Source organism: Taeniopygia guttata, chromosome 1A (genome assembly GCF_048771995.1).
Source record: "Taeniopygia guttata chromosome 1A, bTaeGut7.mat, whole genome shotgun sequence".
Taxonomy (NCBI): domain Eukaryota; kingdom Metazoa; phylum Chordata; class Aves; order Passeriformes; family Estrildidae; genus Taeniopygia; species Taeniopygia guttata.
This window is the reverse complement of record NC_133025.1, coordinates 9,896,800-9,918,070: the sequence shown is the minus strand read 5'-3', so window position 1 is coordinate 9,918,070 and position 21,271 is coordinate 9,896,800. Positions and strand designations below refer to the sequence as shown.

Sequence of the window (21,271 nt, the reverse complement as noted above, 5' to 3'; positions counted from 1 at the left end):
AGTAAAGAAAGGGAAGAATGAAACAGTTTTTTTCAGTGTACTCTTCAGTACTGATCTTACAAACATCCAGAGGAGATTACCAGACCTGCTGATATTTTAACTGAATTTAAGTATGAGTTAACATAAATGCACACTCGATACTAAAAGAATTGTTGCAATGCATAACCCTGGCTTGAATATCTAACCTTCAGAAGATCACTGAAAAAGCCATTTTATCTCTCTATAGCTGTTTATTTTATTTGCAAAACATGGACAAAATTATGTTTTTATTAGTTTTTTAACCAGAAGTGTTTTGCAGATGAAAACTTGTGTTTTATATGCCATGCAGCATATATATGACATGCAGTATAGCACAAAATAATCCAGGTGTCTCTGAGAACATAAAGTCTCCTGCAACTGGAGAACTTAGCAGGATTTCAGAAAGAAAACAGCATTCAGTGCTGTCCATTGGGAAAAGCTCCTGGCACATGTTGTCCCATCAGTCCCACCACAGGGCTGTCTAAAGGATTTCAATAAAACTCTGACTTACCCTCTTTAACAACACAGATACATCTTCAAGCTGAGGGAGCAGATGAACTTATAAAACACACATATATATGATTAGGGCATGATCAGATATATTTAAAGTAGGAATTCTTATCTAATACAGGCAATACAGGTAAGGTCAAATGAAGAGGACAAATATACGTGTCTAGGTGATGTGATAGGAGAAGGGTGTAGAGCTGCAGGTTGGACTCAGCTTTCTCCTCTGTGAAAGACCCCCAACAAAAAGACTCCACAAAGACAACAGAGAGAAGTCACAAACCTATGCAAAAGCTTGGGAGACTGGAAGACACACCTTTTGCCAGAAATACCATTTTGTGAACACAAGCTTCCAGCTGAACTTCCCATAAGCCCTTGTAAAATCTCCAGGTAGAATTGGGAAGATTTGGAACTGTTGAGGACAGGATAGTATTTCTTTCTCAGTTTTATTTTAGTTATGAATTGACTCAACTTTTTGGATCTTGACCAAGTGTGGCACATTCCCACCTTCAGACCTCTGGTCACTGCAGACCAGATACCGCCCCACTGAGCCTAGGTTCAGCATTTCCTCATAAAAGATGCTGAATCTGCTCATGCATCATCATGCCACAGTTATGAATATTTGTAACTCACTAGCTGAAATCTGAAACTATCAGTACTATCAGTCTCCCTATCAGTAGTACTCTCTCTAGTATAACCCTTGGGAAAATTATTATTTTAGTGTACTTCCCTGAGAGAGCTGAATCAGTGTTGCTGATCAAACAGTTTTTTTACTAAACATTCATCTAAATGAGGACTGTGTTTTCATTTCAGTAATCCTATGCAACCAATTTTTCTTAAGAAGATTTATTACTATAACTAGAAAGCCTCCTGTATCATATTTAACTACAAATAAATGTCTGTTGTCTGCAGTCAAAAAAAAAAAAAAACCCAAAAAAACCAAAACAAAACAAAGAAAACCAACCAAAAAAAAAAAAAAAAAAAAAAAAAAAGAAGCCCCAAAAAGACCCAACAAAATGAAAGAGAGAGATGGTATCTGGTAAAAGGTAAAAGGAACATAAATACAAAGTTGGTTTTAAAATTGTTTAATTAGTAGCTGGTACACTGAAAATAATATGCCTCCCATTGCAGTATTTTAATGAGACATTGATTAACAATTACAGTCCTAATTATGTCCATAATTAAAATAAATTTCATGATTAAAAGAGGAACTAATTACTTTATAGCTACACTTCCAAGTAGTCCACCAAAAACATTATATCAAATTGTTCTTTTAAATAGCTGCCTTCTAAAACCTAGCATTCAAATTACCTGGATAGATGCCTCACAAAATGTAAGTAACTTAATATATGTCAAATCATATTAAACTACTTAAATTAAATCAATTTATCTTTGAGCAACAGATTTGTCCAGTGCTCTGTGGTTGATTATAAATTAAATCTGAAACCTGACCTATATTAAAATAACTTTCTGTCTACACAGCATCAACAAAACCCTACATGTGCAAGCCCATAGGCAACGGATTCAATATTTATAAAAAATATAGAAAAAAGATTCAATTGGATTGGAATGAATTGTTAATTTCAATGATCTTGATAAACCACTGCCAGATTACTGCTTTTATTTTGAATCAAAATCTACTGAAACCATCTGTTAGGACTAGAATTAGTCAAGTGTCATCTTAAAATGACATCTTAAAAGCCAATACAGGCTTCAGGAATTAGACTTAGGAAGTCAAATAATTAGGCAGGTAGATGTACATCTACTACTACTAAGGAGAAAGCGATTCAGCATTTATGATAGTTTGTACTCTCTTGCCCTATCACAGAAAATCTGAATTTTGAACTTAGTGACTCACAGTTTTACCTAAGAAACTCCTCTGGTTTTGTTTACTGTTTTCATAATACTGAATTTCAGTATTATGAAAAGTATTATGAAGTAATAAAAGTATTATGAAGAGTCCCACAAAATGCATTTCAGCTTCCTTTCACAGCACTTTTGAAAACTGGCTCTTACTCTTGAGTTATACATTGGAAAACTGTATGCTTGCAGAAAAAAGGCTGGAAATTTATAGTATTTTACAATAATACTAAATTAATTTAAATATTAAGTTATCTAAAATTATTAAATTTATCATATCTTTTTTTATTTCAATGACATGACGATTTTTTGAGTCAGTCTGTTCACTTGTTATAAAAATTTGACATATTTTAATTATACTTAAGAATCATAAAATGTAAAAAAAATCCCATAAAATATCCAAATTTTGTGCAACTGTTTAATCTATATTAAACTGGCTTCTCTGCCCTTGAGGGAGTTGACAGTTCCTCCCAGTTTAGTGTCTCTGGAAAACTTACTTGGTATTCCTTTGAGTCCAGTTGTTTAAATATTCCCTAACTCAACCCTTCCGCACTGGGAACAAGTTGTCTTTATTCCAGAATTTTCTTTTGATTGGAGAGGCCTGTGATTACTGAAGGCTGGTCTTACAGTGGATGAAAAACTAATTTGTGATTTGTGCCTTTAATCATATGCATGAACATATATTACATCCTTCTTAAAATTTTATGCACTTCATATGCTTTTTTTTGAGCTCTTATTAAATTGCTGTTTACTTTTGAGTTCTTCAGAGCTCACAGAGGAGCTAATAGAAATCTCAAAATTGCTCTTGGCATCTTCATATCAAAATGGATGATTGCCAGTAGAGTAACAGAGCTTAGCATTTCTCTTCAAAAACATGCTGCCATTGAAACTAATGAGAATATTGATGGTAATGTGAGAGGATTAAATGGTTAATGGCTTAAACATTGCTAAAATCATTAAAGAACCTTTGCACAGCTGCAAAGCTTCTCCATCCACACCCACCAAAGCCCATCCCTCCCCAAATATGGCTGCTCACTGGAATTGTGACTGCAGAGGGATTTGGGATAAGATAAAGGTGATACCATGGTCTCATCACCCCAGGTCTAGGGAGAAGAATGTATCCACAAGTGATAGGGGAACACTGGGGTGCTGGTGGCTCAAACATTCATATTTTACACATACTTCCTTCTCACAGGGCTGCTCATAGAACCTTCATGATGTTGGTTACTGTGGTGAAAACAACAGCCCAAGAGCCTCCTTAGAACAGAAGTGATCTACACTTTGCCTATGACTCAAAGCAGTGGGACAATATCAGATAAAAAACATTAATACACAAAAACTCTGTTTGAAAACACTCTTTGTAACTTAGAGGTACTGAACTTTTTTTTTTTAATATGGGAAGAAAGACTGGGTGAATATGTTCCAGATAATAATAAGCAGACTCCTCTATGCATTTTAATTTTGGGTTTTGATATTTCCAAATTCTTTCACAAATATCACTACTATGGAAAAATTCATCACTTTGAAACAGGCTTACCAAAGGCCAATAAAATGAAGCAATGTTTTACAATTTGTAATATAATTTTAAAAATGCAATAGTGAAAAGCATCTACTTCAGCATATGAAACCTGAATTAATTTTCAGAACACCTGCTGTATCCGCAAACTGAGAAGAAGTTTACAACAAGAGAGGGATGTAGAACCTTGCATGACGACCTATTATACAAACCTAAAATGTAAAAGGCTTTCCAATCTGAGCTAGAATGGGAAGCAGATGTACCAAACAACAGATATAATTTACAGAGTATCAGACTGCTCCACACTGTATGTATGTCCAACATTTAAGAATTGGGTAATTACTTAGGAATTTATGGAGTTATGTTCTGACAGAATTGGACAGCTGTTAAATACTTCGCTATGGAATAAATAGCAGGTGTGAGTATCTGGGCTTTACACTAAATTTAAAATTGTGTTTATATGCAGTATATACAAGAAACATTTGCAGCTGCAAAACAGAGTAAAGCTTCTCCCATTTTATACAGGTGTTCTAAGTAAGAACGCCTGAGATTTAGGGGCTCCTATGTTGTGTTGGTGAACAACTGGAGTAGACAGGTTAGCTAGATATAACAATCAATTTTTAAATATATGGGATTAATTTTGAAGTGAAATATTATTTCTTAGAGATTGTCAGTGAGATATATTTAGGAAACATTTTTTCAGTACTAGAAAAACATCAGATAGTAAGCCATGACAAATGCTGACCCCACACATGATGATAGATCCCAAAAGCATTGGAAGAGTTGGAAAACAAAATAAATGTTAAATTAGCATTTTCAGTATTGCTTTCTTTTCGCAACATCTTCCTGTATTTATTTCATGATCATCCAACATGACAAAACAAACAGAATTCAAGTGCTATGAAATATTCTTCCTGTAAACTAGCCTGAGGCAGTTTTTCTGCCTGTGCTAGCACTCATGCTAATGATACAATAACTGCTTTAGAATAATCCCCTTCGCCCTCAGAAACACAAACAATCTTGTATAAACAGAAGAGAAAGGTTCTCAAAATTCTTCCTCAGGCAGCTGTAGGCATGAGTCAACACGCTTCACACAGCTGTCATGTGTGTGTAGTGGACACATTATTCAGGCATTGATAAGAGCATCACTTAACAACAGAGGCAGCAGTACAGGTCTTGCTGTAAAACAAGGCTTTCCATTACATAGCAAAAACAAAAATCAAATTCAGGCTACTCATTATCTAAATTCAGCTAAATATACATCTATTTAAATTAGTGTGATCAAGTGATGAGATTCTTTGGTGAAACAGATTCTGGTTAAGTAATCAAGTTGAATTGACCTTAGATCTAATAGCAAAGATGTACCTGTCAGAAGCTGTGGATTCTGAGAGACATGAATATAGCATGGTGCACTCACATTTTCATTGACATTGAACATGATTATATGTATACTTTCCAGGTCACTATCTTTAAAACTAGACAACTGCAAAAATCTCACTTGCAAATATTCAAGTAACTATTTACACAAGATATAGAAAATAATATCAAAAAATAAAATTAAACTCTTCTACTTTTTAAAGGACAGAATCTTCAGTTCTTCTTACTTAAAAAGTACTAATTACATATTTCACTCCCAGTTCCTTTCCCCTCATGTTAGCTTTATGCCAGAATAATTTCACAATCCTTGAGTGTGTAATTCTGATATAGAGAAACAGTGCCTATGTAAAAAAGCAAGTTTTAGTTACATTTCACTGCTCATAGATAATTCAGAATATTTTCAATGCAATGCATGGAATAGGACAGTTGTCTAGGACAGTTGAGTTACCTGGGTAATACCTTGCGAGGCCAGTGGCACTGCCAAAAACCTGCCATAATAAAGTGGGGTCCTCTTCCCTGTTGCGCTTGAACACATCATCCAGTGCCGCAGTCCAGTTGAGCTCATTTAACACGATCGTAGCTGTCAAAGACAACACAAATCTGTTCTTAGAAAATCACATCCTAACATGGGAAGCAGCAGCTACAGAAAGGAAGGTGGAATATTGAGAAAGCAATAAGATTTAATTTAACTAATCCAGAAATTAAATTTTAAGAAACACACTTTTTTTCATTGGGCATTTTCTTTAAATTCCCGACACTCTCTTCTTCTGGTTGTATTATTTGCATGCCATGACCCTTGACAATATCTTCTAAAAATACTTATTTTCTGAGATGTCACTCTAATTGTAATTCCCAACCACAAAGAAGACTGTTTACAGAAAAAATAAATGCTGGCTAATTACAGTGTAATGCAGTAAGAATGAGTAGAATGACATCAACAAAAGTAGGTATAATATAAACATAACAAAGATGTCCCTTTCAAAAAGGATTATATGGAGAAAAGACATAGATGAGGTATTGCTAGTGTAAAGCTGGGGCTTCATGAACCGCAGTGCTTGTTAGTGCACACTAAAAAGGTCTTAATGTTCATAGATCTGGGCTTTGACAGTAAGGACAGCAAAGTGAATGTGAACATTTATGAGTTGAGTCAATCAAATTAAAATACAAGAAAATTCACATTTCAACTAAACACTCTGTTGTCAGTTACACAGAACCTTACATGCATAAAGTTCTCCTGTACCAATACTTATTTTAATCAATCAAATATTTTATATAATGAAAACAATATGGAATATTTTAACATGTTCTATACCTTCTTGAGAAAGACCTATATTGGGAAACTTTAAAATTGAACGTTAAATGATCAACACCACTACACTAAAGAATCAATGGACTAGACTCAGTAATCAATGAAATTGTACTGTGAATCAAAATACCTTATGATAATCATGCTTTTCACTTCAACCAGTTGTAAGTATTTCATTAATTCTCCCCCTTCCCGCCTCTCCAATTTTAGGCAATTCCAAATGTATAGTTATTCTTGAAAAGCAAGGGCTTTTTGATGGTCTAGTTACTAATTCTTTCTTTTGTGCTGCATACTGGGATTGTAAACTATATTTCTTAAATTGAAGCACCTAGATCAGCAAGCCAAGAGCAGAAAGCAACCTAGAGGAAAAAAAACCTTTGAAAACAGCTAAAGATATAGGTATAAATCTAATGAAAACTGCCACTTGTCATAGAGATCCTGCTTACGTTATGTTATTACATGCACATGAAAGAAAATTCATCTTCTCTTGCAAATGGGCAAGTCAAGCTGAAATAAAAACAATTCATATTGAAGGGACATAAGTGGCATTACAGAGCAAAATTTGATATGTAGGTCCACATTCTAGCCCCCTGCCAAATGAAAAAAAAAAGATCAAAATAGGGATGGATTGAAAGTTAACAGTTTACAGCCCATTTCCAAAGTAAGGCTCTTAAAAGGTACTAGAGAAATGAGATCACAACATTAAATTTTACAAGCTTGTTTTCAAAGGTTAAGGAGAAAATTGCTACACCACATATCTTGCAGAAAGGTTTATCTGTTTTTTTAGAGAAGTTTTAAGATATTACTCTCTCAAGAGATAGCTCTCTGAAGAAATATCAAATTAAATTCCCAACTCTTGAGATTTCCTGTAAGCAATATGCTCGTATTATATACCTCTCTTTTGTCAAGTAAATAATTATAAATAAATATATGTTTATGTCAAGAATAAAAATTCCCTGAGACACCATGAGATGTTAATCATAATTTTTAAATGGTTACTATTCAGTTATGTCTTAGATCCCTTTTGACCCACTGTGCAATTAAAGATTACGTATGGATTCTCTAAACTTTAGTTTGTGTCAGATCTTTCTTCTGGAAGTGGCTCCATTAAGTCATTAGAAGCTCTGTCACTTAGGTAGACAAAATATTTTCAGCTTGATTTTATTTATTTTCATGTTCCTATTTCTTGTTTGGAGGGATAGGTACCAATCCCTTTACTCTTGTGACCAGTGAGGGGGCTCAGGAAGAAAACAGGGAACTGTGTCAGGGGAGATTTAGGTTGGGTATCAGGGAAAGGTTCTTCATCCAGAGGGTGGCTGAGCACTGGAACAGGCTCTCCAGGGATGTGATTACAGCACCAAACCTGACAGAGTTCAGGAAGCATCTGGACAATGCTCTAGAGGCACACAGGTCTGGAGCCAGGAGCTGGACTTAATGATCCTGATGGGTCCCTTCCCACTTACCGTATTTTATTATTCTGTGATGGTAATATCACCCAAAAATGTATTGCAAAGAGTTACATCTGTATGTTCACACCTCTGCACAGTTATATACATGCAAATATATATCTCAAATAAACATACACCAAAAAAAGGAGACGGTCTACAGATAGTAAAATAACTGAATACTGAAGTACAAAATCCAAAAACTAGAACAGATAATTTTAGCACTTTATTAGGCTTGTTGAGATTAGGCTATAAAGTAAGAGATAAGGATTACTAGATTTTGTGTGTAATATTTGTAGGGAAGGGATGTTTTACAGCAAGCTTTAAGAGTTTTATTATATTATTTATGTCCCACGTTCCCCTTCCTCCTCCTTTTACTCTATAACTTTCTCCTGAAGAGAAATACAACAGCCTAAAAAAATCCAAGAATCTGCAGCAAGGGTAAAAAAACCAAAACTCTCAAATGGCCCAATACATGAAGCTGGAATTAAAAAAAATAAACAATGTGGAATTCAAGAAAAACAAAAAGAAAAGAGCATCTTAACAGAAGGAAACTGTAATAAATCTGGGAGAAGGCTACTAACAGTTTGCAATATATTCCCATTCTGCAATATTGCAGATATTCCTGTACCCCAGAAATTCAGTTAAGTGCCCAAGTCTCATTTCTGTAATAAACTATAACACATGACAGGCTTAACATATATCACCTTCTTCTTAATTCACTTTCTCATTATGACAAAAAAAATTGTGCTTTGGACAGAAACATAGTTTATTTGGTGGGACTGATGCTCAAATAAATGCTTATATGATTATTAAAATCATTGTTCCTGAAGCGGTTTGCTGTTTTTGTTTTTTGGTTGGTTTGTTGGTTGGGTTTTTTCATTCTATCTAAAAGTATACTTGATATATGAATTCATCCATATCTGTGTTAATGAATCCAGTAGTCAGTAAATGAGGAAAAGGGTGCTAGGAATTTTAGTTTGAATAGTTTATTTTCCTAAGTGTTTTTCCACAGCTTCTATTAACATTTTCCTTCTGCTAAAGCATACACCTTGGACTTTAAAAAAACAAGCTGTAAATCAAGTCCTGTTTTATTTTTTGGGATGCAATATCACTGGTAATAGGCAACTTTAAATCAATACCTCCGAGTTCTGATTTAAAGCCTACAGCAATGGATTTGAAACTCTCCAAAGAAAAGCAAGCAAACCCAGTCCTAAAAAAATAGTAAAAAACTATTCTCCAAATGGTTCCTTATAAAATATTCTGATTCTGAATTGGCACAACAAAAATCAAAGCTGTGATACTTTCACTAGCTCATAATAGAGAACATAGCACCTGTCAGAATACTATAATATGAGAGAGAGTTTATATTAACCTCATTTATGTAGTGAAAATTCATTTTATGTTTGATAATAAAAAAAAAGCATTTTACTAAAATGTTTAGAGGTGCTACAGGCACACTTCTGTATGCCTACTTGTCTTTCTTTGAGTTAACTTACATACAGGAAAGGGCTTTTGACTGATAATTGGCAGAAAATTTGGTTGGAAAAAACTCTCCAATAACCTTATTTTCAATTATTCTAAAAGAAGTCTTTGAAGATTACTACTTCAGAGTACATCAGCTGCTACCTTTCACACGATACAAGCAAGATGAAAAAATAAAACCCATCATCACACAATATGAAAGATCATTCTTTGTGGCTAATTTCACTGAACTCAATCCATCTTTTCATTTTTTCCTTCTTCTTTATGATATGAAGTTTAGGGGTCTTGACAAGGAATGGATTCAATTTTCCCCTGCAAATGCAATCAATAAGAAATAGGGAGCACTGCTGTACCTTCTTTAAAAGAACTGGAATACACTTCTGATGATTTATTCAGTGTAGAGGCTCTGGCCTGCATGCAAGACAGGGAACAACTTTATTTGAAAAGCTTGAGAGCTATTTCCTATATCTGAAAATATGTGAGCTGCTGTTCCCTGATGTGGCAGCTACACAGACACTGAGGAGAAGAGAAGGGAGCTCCTTAGCAGTTCATTAATCTTCTTTTAATGTCTGGAATGTATTACCTTTCCATACCATGCCTTAGAAAGTTGACCCATTGATTTATTTAAAGATACCACTGAGTAGTAATTGTTATAATTTAAATATATATTTTCAAATATTATGGTATTCAAAAGTGGGCAAAAAGGGACGATGCTTTCATAAGTGCATTTTTGCATATATGTGTGCAGACACAAATGCTTTCATCACTAGCCATGCTCATCAGATAATAGAAAAACTCTACTGAAGGTACAAACTAGTTTTCTTTATGACTTGTGTGTTTCACTTTATAAAGATGACATTCCGTCATGTTTGTGTTAAATTACACAGAATTTTATTCACTCTCCACTGCACCTGGAAAGTTGCACTTCTGTCTTCTCTTACAAGGGATCAGGAAGGAATGGACATTTCATTTCAAGCTACTTTTAAATTGGATTTTTGCACTGGCTTATCCATACGTGTGTCTTAATTAGTATATGCATATACATGAATATACACACAAACACATGCATTTTCTACATAACTCCCAAATATAATTTGAAGAAATGTTCTAGTAGTAACTTGAACTTAAACCCTTTGAATTTAGATGTGTGCTATAAGTCTTCTCTCTCGCAATAACAAAAACGCCAAAGCAAGGAAAAGATTTTTAGGGACTTCAAAATGAACATTTTCTCCAAGGTAAATAGTCCTTTTAGTGGCATTGGAAACCTGAATTTAGATATTTATGCTTTTTATACAAAACCATAGGAAAGTGTCCAACTCAAAACAGTAATCCAAAAAAAAATTACAGTTGATTAGAAAACAGGTAAAGGAGAGCAATAGCAAAATTTTTAGAGATAAGGGAACTGGGTAGTATCAACCCTCTCTTTTAGACTCTCCAATTTTATCAGAACAAGTATATACAAATGCCAAGGAAATGTAACCTTTTCACTCAAAGCAAGGGAGGAAAAGCAAAAATAGGTCTTTGAATTTAACAAACAACAGTCATTATATAGTGGAATTTCTAACTGGACAGGTCATTATGCAGTGCTCTTCTAGATCTTGTACATATTACATTTCTTCAAATTTGTTCCAAAATCTTGCTTTGAAAAAAGCATTTCCATATCTCAACATATCGTAATTTAACATTACTGGATAATCAAAACTGTTTGGGTAATATGCATTTAATGGTGAATAAAACCAAAGTATTAAAATAAAATTTTTAATATATGGAGCAATTATTGAATCAAATAATTTCAAGTTCTACAGAGTGATATTTTACACTCGCAATTAAAAGCATAAATGCTAAAATGTCATGTACATTTTTTTTTTTAAATGAACTTCTCTATGTCTCATTAGATATTTGACATTATGTCCCAGACACTTCTATAAATAATTCCATGAAGAAGCCACTGAAGTCTAGAATACTGTTATGTCTGTGCCAAATCAAGTAAATTAATTGGCAATGCTATATGTTGTCTGCTGCCTGGCTTTGCTGTCATATACTGATAGCCAGAGAAGCACAGTAAATTCTTATTAAAATGAGTAATGCCCAGAAGAAGGAAATGAGAATAAAAATGTAAAGAACAGAAGACAGGATTAAGCTTCTATTAAAATTCAACAAAAAAGAGTTAATACAATGCAGAGACACGGACCCTTTAGTACACACTCATAATTTTTCAACAAGTTGTTTATCTCTACAAAGCACAAAAGACACCCATACTCTAAACTGCAACCCATTGCTGAAAACAGCATTTGTGCATCGTACACATTGCTGCCCTGCTTCCTCTTATCTCAAAATATGCCAGGGTGTATTTCAGAATGGCATAATAACCAATGTCAACCACATAGTGCTGTAAGGTTATTTTCTGGGAAGATGGCAAGAAGACAAAATTTGTGAAAGATATTGTTCATTAAAGTGGTTCTAGAGGACTTTTCAGATTTTTAGAGATATGCGTAGTCTAAGAACCTGATAAATACTTATTATTATTTTATTATTATAAAAATAATAATTATAATATTCACTATTATTTTTACAGATTACTTGAAAGTAGAGTCACTATTTGGAAATAATTCCTTCTTAAAAAAAAATCCTCCAAAATAACCCACCAGAAAAAATACAAACAGATGAATATATGTTGTATTTTTATGGGAATATAAGGGATTAATTATCAAAAAATACACACATATTTCATTTATTAACTCTGGTCTTCCTTAATTTGCTCTAATTTTTTGTTAGCATTTCAAAGGATATCCTAGTGACATTCAAATTAAAGTAACTACAGAGATATGCTTGATCTTTAATGAAGACTTCTCTCTATAAAAAAAATTATTTAGATGTTAACAAAACCAAATAAAACCAATCAAAAGACTGTCTGAAAATGCTGTTCTAGAATAAATTATTAAATTCTGTCATCATTCTGCCACAGTACCATCACTTCAATAACTTTCTAATCACTAGAGCACCTTAAAAGATCAGTAAATCCCAAGCAACAGCTGGCTTAAGTGAGAAGGAAAAAGACTAGGAACAGACAAACTCATGCAAAAGTGCTCTCATATTTCATGCTTTCTGCTTTTTTTTCAGCTGTTTTGCTGTTTTCCATCATATTTTGTTTTAATTGTAGTCTGGAAACAGTTAATTCAGAATTAGATGCTATCCTGTTTGGTTTTATACAGATCACCTCTTAAAAAGTTCTTACAGTTTTTCTTACAGCATGCATAACATCCACCAACATTTCTTTCTATCCTCTTCCCAGCCATGGCAAACTGGCACATATCCCCAGCAAAAGCAGAGATGTGACAGTACAATAAATAAAGATCACTCATCATATTGCTTCAGATTCTGTAAGTTTGTTTTGTCCATCATGACAAGGAGATGTTGAAAATGGCCACTGAGATAAATCTGTCCTGTGGAAGTAGGCAGAGATTCAGTGATGCAACCAAAAAATGAGTGAGAAAGCAAGCCCACCCTCAAAAACGGTATGTAAGAGTAAGGATGGCACTGGCACAACAAATGGGTAGAAAGTACTTGAGAATAAATTAGAAAAGGCAGTTAGAAGATCTCTTTAAAACAGAATGTCCTAAAATGGTCTTTTGCTATGAGATACCAGAAAGCAGCCCAGATCTTTTAAGATTGAACTTGATCATTTTATTAAAGCAGTGACATGAGCTAGCTAAATTAAGAATTGGATTTTTCAAGCAAAAAGCTGCCCTACTCTGATATGTCACCCTTTGTTACAAATGAAGAAAATGTCTGTTTAGAAGCTTAAATTTAGTAACTACAAAAATGCACTTTTATACAGCGTTAGTGGCAGGGCAAGAATTGGAATTAAACCACTTATTCATCTCTAATTAACAAATATTAAATGCTTACAAATAAACTATGGATATCTATAATTACTTCATATGTATTTCTAAATAGAGTACATACATATGTATCTTGTCTATATTATAAAATATTAAAATCAATTATTAATAATTTTTGTATTGTAAAAATTATTTTGTTATATATATAATACATGGAGAAACCATATTTTAAGAAATATTGAAGTAATACAGAGGATTTGGTTAATGGATTCTAATCTAATCTTCATACATATTAAATAATAAGGAATAGCAGGCTGCTTTATTTTAATATATCTTGGTAACAGAAATCTAAGACACACCAAGTGTGAGAGTAATATAGTGCACAAGCAGAAAATGTGAGAAAAATGATGATGAGACAAGGTCTGTTTCATCATCTGAGCTGGTAAAGATGTGACAGCTCCTGCTCCTCATCAATATTCCCATCAGCTCATGGATAAGTCTTGTGAATTAAAAATAATGAAATTTCCACAAACATTCTTTTTTGCTATTTTTCTTCTTGTTATTGGTCACAGGCTGGTCCAAAGAGAAAGTGGACTGATATTTTCTGAAATTCAACTACTCCTCTCTCCAACAGATGAAAACCTTTACCATATGCAATGGCATTATGAGTTCTCATAACATAAAAACAGAACAGAAAATGTTATTCTTGGCCCTAGCATCATCACAGGTATTGTACCTTGCCTGCTAAGTAAGTGTGGCTTGATGTTTTCTCCAGATGATATAGAAGGAGCATGAATAAAACTTCTCTCTCTTAATGATCATGGGGCTATAGAGCACCAGAAAGTTGAAAGTTTACCGCTTGTATAAATAGTGATGCTTCTTGCTCTGAAGACACTTCTATTTCTTGCTGTAAAGACTTTCCCTGTCCCTTTACAAAAGGAAAAACATATAATTTTTTTCTTCTATAGTGTTTACACTATGCAGAAAGATACACAGACTCCCAGTCCTGTTCTGAGATGCCAAGCTGTGTTCCAGTGAACCCTGGCCTCCCTTAAGTTAATGACAAAAATTTCACTGCCCAGGGAACTGATTTCATCCCTCATCTTCAGAACACTGTAACCCTGCAGTGTTCAGTCACTCTCTCTGTACATAGTATTTTGTCAGTATGATCCAATAAGCAGATGAAAATATTAGGGGTTGTTTTAAAGAAAATTAAAAAAAAAATCCTTATAAATGACTTCATAAGAATCCAAAAACCTTTGAAATAATAAAAAACTCAAAAAGGATCATTGAGAACACAGTAAAATTAATCTTCTTTGTAGTTGTTTTTGTCTGCTTCCATGTCATGGGTACTCTCATGAGTACATATTCATCTGAATTTTCTCTATTCACTGCTTTAATCACTCAGTATAAAAGTTCATTGTTCTACAATGTCCAGACAAAAATAAGTTTTAAAAACGTGCTTGCTGAAGGTCTCCTTGTTTTTAATTTAGATTGTGAATACAGAACCATAGGACGAGGCAGTAAAATTGCAGGAAACTGGAATGGGATGAAGACATCTTATCTTATATCTACTTTACTGTTTAAGAAGAATTTTTATCTTGTTATAAATACCTACTTTAATGGCCTAGATTGTACTAAATTTTAATCACTTTAGCCTCTCATATTTAACTAAGGCACATTTACTCCTGAATGAGTAAATACTGCATAAACAGAGCTTTTAAAGTGAGAGAAGCTGCTGAGTTTGAGGTTTCTAAAGGTTTCTGTATAGGTTGTTTCCAATGCTAGGGAGCGAACAATTAAGGAAATACAGACACAGCTGGAGCAATGGTTATGGAGCGAAAAAATGCATATGTAAACAATAAGAATATATTACACAAAATCCTGAAGTCATACAGTATTTTAAGCAGCTATTTTCAAGTGAAGTCAGGGAGTAAGGATACAGAATGCCATATTTCCTAGGATAAAGGAGGAGGATATAAAAGTATCGATCCGGATTTAAAATAAAGTGTAGGATTCATATGACATAGTGAAATAAACCAAAATTCAGGTTCATTCCTACAGGCATTTCTTCACATGTTTAACTTTCATATTTGATGAATGAAAGAAGCAAAACTGAATGCCAGCAGCCCAGCACCTGATAAATCCCACTGTGCTTTGACATTCTGCATCAATTCAGGATGTACTCCAGGGAAATAATGGCTGAATCTGCTAACAACCCATTGCAGCAATTGTTTCAAAAATGAAGAAGAAATACCTATTTTTTTTATATAACTTTCAGGAAAACAAACAAACAAAAAAACTCCAACAACGAAAAGAACCAATGATGCAACAGAAAGCTTCTTGTAAGAAACTCATTATTTTGCTTTTCTAACAGCACCCTAGTTTCAGAGGCTTCACCTGTATCAGCCTGAAGTGCAGGGCAATGGAATCAGCTGTGTACATTGAAAAAGTTGCTGCTGGGATTGCAATATGCATATACAGGATTTGGAGATTTTATTTTCTGCTACATCTGCCCTGTGCTGTAACTGATGTTACAGAATGTGCACTAATAGCAGATGTGGGCCAGGGGCACTGCAAGAGTGTGTCGTCTGCTCAGGCTGCAGCAGAGGGAATTCCAGCTGCCACTCTCTGAGCAGCTCAGCAGCGTCAGCTGCAGTAACTTGGGCCAAACTCTTTTCTTACAAAGGGCATTTCTGGTCTGAACTACAATCCTACCATAGACAGATCCAGCTCTCATAAAGCAATAGTGGTTAAATAAATTAGGTAGCTGAGAGTGAACTTGCTTTCTAATGGCAAAGAAGTTCCCAGTTAACCAGCAACACTTAACTTTATACTCCAGAGTGTTATTCTGTCTCATGCACACCGCCACATCACAATTTTAATTTTTTTGTAGCACCAGATGTATTTGGAACATAGCAATATCTTATATTATAACTTCAAGGAGAGGGCACTCACTTAAAAAGAGGGGTCTGAGCATAATAAAAAAAAAAAAAAAAAGTATTTATCTGGACATACAAACGAACTGTAACACATTTAACAACAAACTTCTTATCTGAAAACCAACTACTTCCTTGATACAAATATTCTGTCAGACTAATGGCCAGCTTCCAACCTCTTGCAAGTGGACATATTTTCACTAAAGCCACTGCTATGTTATTCCAGTGTATAACATGAAAATGAGATGTAGGGTTTTTTTTTTAAATTTCTGATCTTCTGACTTTCTATCATTGGCAGAACATAAAAAAACTAACAACAACAACAACTGAAAAACAACCCAACAAAACAACCCCCAAATTATTTCTTTTGAAGTCAGGAAATAAAAAAATGTTACATGTCAAAAATACTTATTTTTATTAAAATGTGACATATATTTTTTTTTCAGAAACAAACAAAAAATTATTTTATTCCTTCAGTTATCTACAAGAGAGAGACAAAAAACTGGCAAGATACAAATGCTCTGAATAACAATCTCCTACAAGCTTGCTTCAGCTTGTAGGAGAAAAGCTGAAGCTGTAACCAAAGACAATCTTTCTTGCAAAATGAGATTTCAGGTGCATGACCTAGTGAGTAATCATCGGGTATCTATCCCTTGTCTCCCTTCTTGACAGCTTATGCCACAGCAAAGCATAAAATATTGTCAAAGACATCCAGCTCACACTTTGTGACAACATCCAACAAACTGAAAAAGCAGACAAGTTATCCATCATCTGCTGAGGAGAGTATAGCCCCTAAGGCAAGGCAATGGAAGAGACAAATGCTGCAGCTCAGCAATTTGTCACAATTAATTAGCTCATTATTAATGTATAATGATTCAATTTTGTTAAGTATGATCTAATCAAATAAGCAGAAATCTTTCATGTCTTCAAGACCCGATGTACTAAGAAGAACATGAACTGGGGATTGAGGGAAAAACTCTATCAGCAGCAAAACAGAAGTTCTTGCAGAGTTCTGCCAAACCCTTCAATTCCCTGCTGCCCTTCCAGTTTTGGAAAAGTAAAAACAATTACTCATCATCCCTCTGCCTCTGACCTCTCTATCCCTGTTATCTGTGACAGTCAGATCAAATGAAGGACTAGTTTTGAAAACTGAAAGAAAAGATACTGACTACAAATGGAATAGCTCATGGAAAAGTGGTGCAGGAATGAACCTGGTGCAGAAATGAAGAGATATTCATTAAAAATTAGCTGAACAGCTGTGTTCTGTGCAGAAATGTACTGAGATAGCAAAAAATAAAAAGAAATTTTTGGGAGATCTATAATTGGATGGAAAAATATGCAATGTTTTGAGAAAGTAAATCGAGAATAACATGAGACACCTAGAAAGCGTTTCATAAAATTACCTAATATAATTAGCTCTGATTATTCTGAAAGAAAATGGGAAATAAAACAGCAACTCCATAAAATCAACAAAAACTGAGCTACTTGCAGACATACAGAAAAAAGTCTTTCTATGAATTTTGTACTATTTTCCATCATCAATCAAGCAAAGACATATAAAAATTTATTTTAAAAGCATAGATACTTTTAAATAATTTGCAGCTAAATACATTTTAATTGTTCAATGTCATCTGGATTATATATGAATTATTTTTTTAAATACATAGTAAAGATATGTGTACATATACATATAACATATATTTTGAAAATCAGTGAGTAAGCAGTTCAATCTATGGATGAGAAAAAAAGACAGTTCTCACCCTGGAGTGGGAAGAAGCTGAGGTAAACAGTTACTTAATTTTGCCTCAGGTTGTGTTCAGCCCTACTCTAGGCTTTCTTTAGCCATTCCAGCAATTTATATTTTGCTCATGATCTTGCTTCATCTGCCTAGAGCTTTCAGTGTTTGCATCGAGCAAGACTGTGCTAAGGATAAAATAAAATAAATATAAAAATTAAAAAACCAAAGCAAACCAAATCAAAACACCCTAACACATAAAACTAGAATGTTTGCCTGCTGTCTGAAAAAAATGCAAAAAACCCCAAGCAAACCATTTTACTTTTTTAGAAGTTTTTGGGCTTGAAATCAGGACATAATTCACCATTCCATCCAGCGGCTATATTTACTGATTTAATTATCATTGTTAACCTAAATATTGAAACAATGCATTCCTCAGTGGGATCTCCTAGTTAATACTGAATCAGCAGATACATCAGCAACATAAAAATACAGATTTAGTGATGTGAGTAGTCTCCCTGATAGTAATGTATATTGGAATGCTAGGTGGGAGGGTTTTCTCTCCAATGTGAGCAGCAAAACTGAATACTAACACTTTCAGCCACTATATCAGTATTGCTATCTTGTAATTATTTATAAGGTCTTCAGAGTACATTTAACAGAAAAACAGGCTAAATTTCTAATGCAGGAACTTTGGTTTGCTCTTCTTTGGACTGCTACATAATCACGGAATGATGGAATGGTTGGGGTTTGATGGGGTTCTTGAAGATCCTCTGGTTCCAACCCCCTGCCATGGGCAGGGACATCTTCCACTAGACCAGGCTGCTCAAAGCCCCATCCAGCTTGAACTTGGACACTTCCAGGGATGAGACATGACAATTCTCATCTGCCTCATGGTTCAGTTTAGTGACTTCATGGCGACCCCCAGCTCTGAAACACTCAGGCAATATTTCTGTCTTTTGAAATTTTAGCTACCACAATGCATGAAAAATGCTAATGTATCATTCATGAGAGGCCATGAATCAAATAACTTATCTGAGAAAGTAGCAAAGAAATCCCAGCACTATTACAATTCTAATCTTCAGAGATAAAATATGAATTTAGCTCAGTGACAATCAGTCCCTTATTGAGAGTTCAACAGATTTAACTGTATTACCTTTTTTTTTTTCCTTCTCTGTACCTCTATCTGAACATATTGGTGATATTTGAATTATTTTCAGTAGTCAATACTCGTGTCAAAAGTATAACCAACTTTCAGAGAAGTGAGCTTGAAACATGAACAGCAAATAAATTACTTATCTGTGCCATAAAGTGTCGGAAATCAAAATGTCCCTCAGACATTTTTGGATGTTCCGGGCCCAGGTCAGAAGCATTTGAGACCCTGGCAGGCAGCTGGAAACAGCTGTGATTTTGGGTTTGAACCATGGAATGATTTACCAACCTTGCAGGAAGAACAAGAAGTCACAAAAGTTTTGATATTATAGTAGAAGTAGTCACAAAGTAGAGGGAAGAATTTTTGAGTGCTGTACAGGGGGGGTTTTAGGTCTTGTACATGGGGGTCAGAGGTTTTAAGATGGAGGGATTTGGGCCTGCCCTGCCTCCCTCTTTCTTCTTCCTTACCTCCATGTTCTTGGTGATGTTGGCACTCACAGATTGGTTTAGAGTAGAAAAGCACCATTTAATATAGGTAATAGGCTTTGGGGAAAAACTATAAACATGTAACATGTAATGTACCATATAAAAGACAGCAGCAGCCCTGGGTGGGAAGGAGAAGAAGCAGTCGGGAGTCAGAGAGGATGTCAGGGGTGTGTGTGTGCCTCTGCCTGAGCTGCTGAGCAAACCACAGCAGCCAGAGAAGAAAATCTTTTAGATAACATGCAATAAACAACCCTGAGACCAGACAACAGAGACTGCTGAGCCTTTCTTTGAAAGCACGGGTTGGAGGAGAGACTTTTCCACCACATGGAGCCACTCCCGACCTAGGGGTGAGCTCTGGCAATAAAGAACTGACACACATTTCTGGAAATAAACGGTGTCATTACAGTTATTTGCAAAAAGCCCAAATAACAATCCCTCTCCAAATACAGAGAGTGATGACACAGAAAATTTCTAGAGCATCCTTACAGAAACCTCTGGAGCAGCATAGTGTGGTAGAAGAAAGGCAGACATACATTTTAGTCAATATTGGCTTGTGACTTTAATGACATGGAACATCTTAATTTTCTTCAACTCTACTGAAACAAAAGGTCCAGAAAGCTTTCTCTTGTGCTTCTCACTCTCCAGTCAGTATTATTAAACAGTGTATTCTTGCAAGATAAAGGATTCAATTATTTCTAAACAACACAGCTGAAAGAATTGTCTAAGATTTTTAACTCTCAAGCTGTGCCTTCATCTTTGAAAACACTCAAAACCCATCTTTGTTTGAAGTTTAATTCAGAATTTCTTGAACACAGCAGAAGTGATTTTCTGCAATAATGTCATTAAAAAAATATATAAGTCACTGAAAAGCGATGATGTGGAGAATAAGAATGTGGATCTTCCCCTTTCCAAGGTTGTATACAATATTCCTTAAAACTCTATACCAAAATACTTCCTTCACTTCCCTAGCACCTTCCTGTGACTTGCAAAAATTTAAAAAAGCTATTCAAGAAAGAAGGAAGAACTAAACATTTGCCACTAGGTGACCAAATAACAGCATATTTTAATGAATAACTTAAACAAATTAAAATAATAATAAAATACATAAGTACACCAACATAGCATTATTCTTATTTATGTTATCACATGCCCTAATCTTTCCAATGCAATGATCTCTTTTACTTGTTTTGCATATTCTCATAATAATCTTATTCTTGCAAGAACCTTATTTGCAATTGCTTGAAAATTCTTTGTGTAATTTCATTGCATTTTTTCTTTACATATTGATATTTGTTTATACATTGATCATATGCATTCAGCAATCTTTTATTTATGGGTCAGATTTTATTTGTCTCTGATTTATATTCATCTTATTCTAGCAAAAAGCTCTCACTTCTCTCGTCAGCTTCTATTCAATGTTTTTGTATTGATCTTCTCAAAGAAACAGCTTTCCAATTCTGTATCAATTTCACAGGTATGTTCATTTTTACATGTATCATTTTGATTTTCCACTGTTTTTTTCCACACTATAGCCTTTCTGCTGCTAAAAGCATTTTAAACACTTGTTATTGACATTATTGTTATAATCTCTCAGAGGGACAATCCA

General features: G+C 34.4%; 1 protein-coding gene across 5 annotated transcripts in view; it reads right to left on the bottom strand.

The window, feature by feature from the left end:
* Window positions 1–21,271, bottom strand: part of CACNA2D1 (calcium voltage-gated channel auxiliary subunit alpha2delta 1) — a 358,410-nt gene that overhangs the window by 104,633 nt on the left and 232,506 nt on the right. For all 5 annotated transcript variants that reach the window (XM_012568886.5, XM_030291341.4, XM_041721401.2 and 2 more), the window contains exon 7: window positions 5,724–5,855. In XM_012568886.5, coding sequence (XP_012424340.1) covers window positions 5,724–5,855 — 132 coding nt within the window. The remainder of the gene's footprint in view (window positions 1–5,723; window positions 5,856–21,271) is intronic.